This window comes from Etheostoma cragini, chromosome 13 (genome assembly GCF_013103735.1).
Source record: "Etheostoma cragini isolate CJK2018 chromosome 13, CSU_Ecrag_1.0, whole genome shotgun sequence".
In the NCBI taxonomy this organism is placed as follows: Eukaryota; Metazoa; Chordata; class Actinopteri; order Perciformes; family Percidae; genus Etheostoma; species Etheostoma cragini.
In genome coordinates this window covers 15,461,706-15,468,526 of record NC_048419.1, presented here as the reverse complement: position 1 = coordinate 15,468,526, position 6,821 = coordinate 15,461,706, and the positions used below count along the sequence as shown (strand labels likewise).

Here is a 6,821-nt window from a genome sequence, read left to right as displayed (position 1 = left end):
GGTGAGTCTGATGAAAAGTGCTGTGTCTGCCCGGTTCAGCTGTAAGATTTTCTCGCATTGTACAGCGCTGTGAAGGAATATTTTCCAAGATTACGTTATGTTCTGCCAGCTCAAAGCAATAGCAGGAAAAGAGTCAAAGGTTGTAACCCCCCAAGAGCGTGATCCCACTTATAGGCAGGCTATTTGTCTACCACTTGTTGTTTGTAGCTGGTTGTGCTTTTCATGTGTATGATTCTGAAACGTTCTTGAAATTCGGGAATTGCCTCTGGTTTATTCAAAGTCAAATACAGTCCAAAGTGGTGCAATTTTGAACATTTTTGTGGGTCTGAGGTGTATGTCACATTTTTGCTGCCAAAGTTCCACTGCTTTTTGGTCCTCAGTGTGACCAAATGGTAAACAAGCACGTCTGTCTTGAAATAAATAATCAAAATATTGAAAGAGTAAACGCCACTAAATTCCTTGGAGTCTACATTGATGAATGTTTAGATTTCAAATGCCACATTGATCACCTAACCAAAAAACTAAATATGTTGGACAATTTGACATTTTCTTCCACACTCAACACTCTCTCCACACTCTCTTACCTTATATAAATCTTTGTTTAAACCCTATTTAAACTATTGTAATACTATATGGTGTAACACTTTTCCTAGCCACTTGACTAGCCATTTAGGCCTGGCAAACCCGGTTCCTGTTAAGGATTCAGGTTATTTTGAGTCACTCACTAAACTGAACGGGGTTGTGCGAGTCACTTGAGTCAGTAATGCTAGAGGCGAGCCAAGGTGAGCTTGCAATGTTATAGACCGTCTGCACTACATATATACACCAAACCTACAGTAAGTGTAGCTAGGCTATGTGCGGAAAATTGTTTGTTATTTCAGAAGGGAAAAAATGGCGTTTGTTGTTTGCTTTACTCTGAGCTCGAGCAGAGACTTCGCTCATCTGAATCAAATCCACTCATGACAATGTAGTCTGGCTGATTCGCGGGATTCTCTGACTTGTGCGAGCATCGATAACTCACGATTCACCGAGGGCTCACGAGTCATCGAGGGCTCGTGAGTTGTCTGTGAGGTGAGTCGAGCCCGAGCCGTGAGCCGTGAGCCGCAAGCCATGAGCGGCGAGCTTACAATGTTTTGGACTTTCTACTTGAAGTATACACCAAACCTGCAGTAGGCCTAGCTAGGCTATGTGCAGAACATTGTATGTTATTTCAGAAGTGAAAGAATGGCTTTTGTTTTGTTGATTTCTTTTAGTCTGAGCTCGAGAAGAGACTTCACTCGCTCGTCTGAATCAGATCCACTCATAACTAGATTCGTTGGATTCACTGTCTCTGCAGTCACCGAGGACTTGCGAGTCATCGAGGGCTCGTGAGTTCTCGAGTGACTCCCATGGTCTCAGAGTGGTCTAATGAGTCAACATAATTGAAAACCCCTGTGTTGGTGTGCAGCCTTTAACAAAGCTCGCAAAGTTCATTTAAAACATGTGAGGACATCTCCTTTCAAAAAGAACATTTTTTTTAACAATTATTTGTACAGTTAGCTACAGTTCATACATTTAAGCATATAGTTTTGCTCTGTGTAAAGGTCTATATTCAAGTTCTCTTTGGTCCTTAGTTCATGGTATTGGTGAGCAGACGCGCCATCCATAATTTTTGATCCAGTACTTTGTAGCCATTAGTGTTTCTACATGGGAAGCATAGGCTTTGGGTTATTTTTAAATGCATCTACATATCCGCAGATATCTAACAAAAGCTAATTAGCATTAAACAAAAAGTACAGCTGTGTTGGAAGGGAATATTAATAGTTTTTCAAATATTTTGACAATCAATATTTAGACAATCAATATTTTGACAAGTTCAAAATTTAACCTGATGGTGGCACCAGATGAATAGTTAAGGGAACAAAAAGTTATAACAATTCATCTAGAGTTGGATATGAAGGTATTTTCAAACTTTTACAGCAGTAGATTTGGTATTTGTTGAGATACTTTACTCAAAGGTACAGAGAAACCTTATAGGTGACACTAGTAGAAAGGTCAAAGTCAAAAGCTTCTTCCATGGCTATCCATCTAATAGTTGAGATATTTCCTTTTAGACCTAAAAACCTAAAAACCTAAAAACTGAGAGACAATTGAGCTACAGCAGGCAACTAAATAATCCAGTGCCCGAAGTAAACATTTGGCTGGTGAACATAATGGAGAATGTAACAGCTAAAATGCCAGATATTTTTCTCTGAAATTAATACCAAGGGGAAACCTAAAAAATGAAGCCAACGCAGAAGTGCCCAAAACTGCAGTTCAATTCATCGTGTAGCCACACCTATGGGTGACGTCTCAGAGACAGTGTCCATATTTGAAAGTCTATGGTGGAGCCCAACACGGTGCTAAAAGAAAATTGAATACAGGACTGAACAGTCCTAATCAGGTAGACAGACAACTAACACTAAGCTACGAATCTTGCATTAACCTTCTTTTAAATTATACATTCTATTAAAGCTTTTTTTGTATGTGTCTTTGACCAAATATGACAGAGTTTTGGCATTGTAGAGACAGATGCTATCTTACAATACATCACAGTTGGTAAGCACCAGTGAGATGTTTCAAAATTGTTCTTGCTTTTTTGCTCTTGTCAGCATACATTCTGAGGAAAGTCAATCTAAATATGAAGTGGGCAAGAAGAATTAATGGGCGGTTTAAAAGAAGTGGAATATCAGGATTAATGACGACAAGCAGTCAATTGATGAGGAAATTGACATAAACCAATCAATCCACCTCGACATACATCCCCTCTCAATATAAATTACATGTGCACCACTAGCCCCGCACAGGAACAACACACAATCCTGCAGATGCACACCAGTCACATCACACACTAATACGTTTCATTTACATGGTTACTTAAATTCCCATTTTGTTTTCTACAGTTAGTCACTTTAAAAAAAAAAATGTGTGTATGGTTTGTATCTAATGTGCATTAAAAATATTAATGATAAAATAAGAACAATTTTGAAATCTGAAGAAACAAAGAAAGAGAAAAACTAACTGGTAGAGGTGAAAACAGAGTAAACAGAGGCAAAGAATAGATTCTGGATTATAAAACTTTTTTAAACAATTTTAAACACAATAAAACCACTCAACAACAGAGACAAACACAATGTGAGCGAGAGCGACCAGACAGCGGGCATGAAGACTGGACAATGCACAAAGACAAACCTGGCAGCAGAAACAAGACAGGATGCGTCAGTTCTGCCCTCAAAATGAGATGGCAGCAAAACAGTTTCTGCTCGTAGCAAATATGATACAGAAAGGGACCAAATTCTTGATGAAAATACAATTTTAATTTAAAAAGAACAGGGCCTCCTCTGGCCAAATTAAAAATGCAATGCCTTGTGGAAGAGAAAACCTCCCCGGAGACAGCTAAATATATCAGCACATGCCACAACCAAGAGAAACCCCATTTTGAGAAACCCATTAAAAACTGTAATTACTCAACATAGCTTTCATGTCTCCTTGCATGATGGTAATGATTTTGTTAAAATGTTCCTCCATAGATTCACACAAACACACAATCAGGAACTATCAACATCACTCAAATTACAGTTAATAATTGCCTAGGCAGTTTCCTAGTAAAGTCCGATACATTTCAAAACAGGAGACGAAAACTTGAGAAAAGTTTGAAAGATACTATAGATTGAGAAAGAAATCTCCCAATTAATTTAAGTTGCTGTTTGACACTGAACAGACAACACAGAGGGGCAGCGACAATATCATCTGAGCACCAAGAGAAACCAGAAACTGAGAAAGACACATCTGAGTGACTACCACCGGGCCATTCAGACTGGTGGACGCAGACAAACCTGGCAACCCAGAGAAAACACATGTGTCAGTTCTGTCAACAAAAGAAGTAAAGTCAAAGAAACACTTACTGCTTCACTGCAGTCTGTATAAAACATAATAACCAAGTTCTTTACCAAAATAAAAATGATGGTAAAAACAAGATTTTGACAAACTCTCGGGCAAAACCAAATGTGTATTTATTTAGGGGAAAATGACCATAGAAACGGCCTGAGAGAATAATAAAGTAAAAGTATAGAATAAAAGTTGTATAGTAAAAAGTAAAATATATCATAGTACATGTGTAGTCTATTATCTTTTCTCATTTGTTCCTTTAATTGGGTTTTACCATCTTGTAATGTGCAAGCCATTTATTGTCTTTTCCCCTAAGTGTCTAATTCTAAATCATCATACTTGCTAACATGCTTTGGCAATACTGTAACCTACTTCATTTGATTGTGCCAATAACGCAATTTTGAATGTGAGACAGAGAGTGAAGGCAAATAAAGTGAAAGCAAGAAGACAAAGAAGAAGGGAAAATCAGTAACTGAATTGTGTTTTAGGGTAATATTGTGTATACAACATTCAAGCCCATAAAGCTCGCCGAATTGTTGAAATTAAATTAAATTGGAACGGTAGACACTTGGAGATAAGTGGATGAGAGGATTCAATAAACGATAACAAGTAGGCTGTTAACATGAGAGCTCTAGCTGCTTCATCAACATATATGCTTCTTGCCTGCCATGCCAATAAAAAATAGCAAAGAGAGAGAGAAAGAGCGAGAGAGCGAGAGAGAGAGAGAGAGAGAGAGAGAGCTTCCATCAGTCAGATCCCGCTGTGGGAGGGGGGTTGAAGCCGCTGCCTCGGAGCTCTGTGGTAACGGAGACAGTAGACGGCACTGACGATCCCCACGCAGCGCAGTTTACTCCACCTGACTCGCAACCTGACAGTAGGAAGACCATGAAGACGTAAAGGAACTTCCCTCTGGTTTTTGGGGCGGTTTTCAATCTGCTCTTGACAGCACATTTCTCTTAAATTCGGGCATCAAATAAATTATTAATGCATGTTAATGATTTATAAACACCAGATGGCGGTGAGTTAAAATTTCTCTAAAACACATTTCTCCTGGGACGGAACGAGGTGTTCTTCGCCTATTTCATACCAAGTGGGACTAGAAAACTTCGTGTCTACCGGTGGCGGACCTTCTTTCGTCTTTAATTTGATCAAACATCGTCCGATCCCCTTCTCCTCCACCACCTCCTCCTCCAACCGTCTTCACTTGATGAAACAACAGCCACCTCGGAGACAAGACAGCCTGCCTTCCAGCGGCCAAAGGGAATCAAAATAACACTTTAGCAACCAGCAGCACAGGATTGGACCCCCACAAGGATGCTACTCCAGCACAGACACCACTAGACGCTCCAAACAGCCGCTGCCAATATGTTTAGGCGAGGTAAGAGAAAGAGGGATTCACTTGTTTTTTATTGCGGAAGGTGTGGAGCACGCGCGCGCACGTGTGTGTGCGTGTGCGTGTGTGTGTGTGTGTGTGTGTGTGTGTTTACGCGTGTTTATGTTTGTTTTTTTAAGTTGGTAAAAATTCTTGGGAGCGTTTTTTTATGTTTTAAATTCTGGCTAAATGGAGTCGCAGAGAAGCTGCCTATATAAGCATTTTACCAATTGTATTTTATTCAAGCTGGCGGCCGGGAATGGAGAGGGAATTAAATATTTATCCACTTCATGTAAAAAATATTCTTAAAATAGCGAACCACTGCCGCACTGCAGTTTGTAGGACCTGCCTGCACGAGGATGGCTAGTGATGTTGCTGCGCGCGCCAGTGTGCCTGACTGAGAAATAAAAAGAGAGAGCGCAAGAATGAGATTGTTAGGAAGAGTTCCCAGTTGTTTTATTTGTTAAAGTTTCACCTGTTTGGAAACTTTGCGTGCGCTCACCTATGGCATGACTGTGCGCGCTTGTGTGCGCGTGTGTGGTTACATTGGCGTGACAGAATGTGGCGCGCAGCCATACAAACAATAGAATAGGCTATAGTTTGACTTCTGTGCCCTGAAGGGAGAGGGTGGCTCTCCCGATGGACGACAATGGAATAACAGCACGCGCCCAACACCTTGCTGTGTACTATCACACTGACACGCGGCTGTTTTGTGGTGAAAAAAGGTGTTCGGTTTACCACGATGACCTTGCCTGTGGGTGTGTAGCTATGTGTTGACAGGGAGGCTCCAATCCCACTGTCAGCCTTCTTTTCTGCATGCATGTGAATGTGACAAAGAGGAAGTCTAACATTACTAAGTATGAAATAACATAAAAGCCCACACCCACACAGCCACACACACACACACGCACACACACACACACACACACACACACACACAGTTTAAAGAGAATTGTTTATGGAGTGGTGACTCCAAAAAAATAATTTTGACACTAATCCATATGTCAATATCATCCACCAAGGCTATCATAGTAGAAAGTACACACACACACACACACACACACACACACACACACACAGTTTAAAGAGAAGTATTTGTGGAGTGGTGACTCATCTGCCAATCCCCCCCGAAAAAATTAATAAATAAAAATTTTAGATTGTTAGGCTTCTGCTTTGTGATGAGTGTAGTACACCGCTGACCACTGAAATCATAATAGAAACACATTCTTTAATAGAGATGCTGGAAGTGTGTCATTTGTCATATTAATACAGCCCAACTCAGAGAAGTGAAACAACACACACACATACTGTATATGCACATCATTATCTATTAGCTCATTTGGTTGGCCAAAGTCAGGGCACAAGCTGGACGAGCTCCTCATTAGGATGGGACCTAATGGGCTTGACAGAGGGCTGATTAGTGCTGTCATTGTATGTGTGTATTTACTGCATGATAGGGCAAAAGAAAGACAGATAGAGCTTGCTGGCTAGAGGCAGACAAGCTTTAATTTTAATCTTCCTGTAATTTCAGATGGATAGCACC

The 6,821-nt window shown here is 40.4% G+C and overlaps 1 protein-coding gene across 1 annotated transcript in view; it reads left to right on the top strand.

Annotated features, from left to right (window-relative positions):
- The first annotated feature begins 4,666 nt into the window (after positions 1-4,666).
- The window catches only part of LOC117955543 (reticulon-4 receptor-like 1), an 88,325-nt gene continuing 86,170 nt past the window's right edge, over positions 4,667-6,821 (top strand). Inside the window, exon 1 of the mRNA XM_034890109.1 lies at positions 4,667-5,284. Within this exon, the coding sequence (XP_034746000.1) occupies positions 5,272-5,284 (13 nt within the window). The 5' untranslated portion in view covers positions 4,667-5,271. The remainder of the gene's footprint in view (positions 5,285-6,821) is intronic.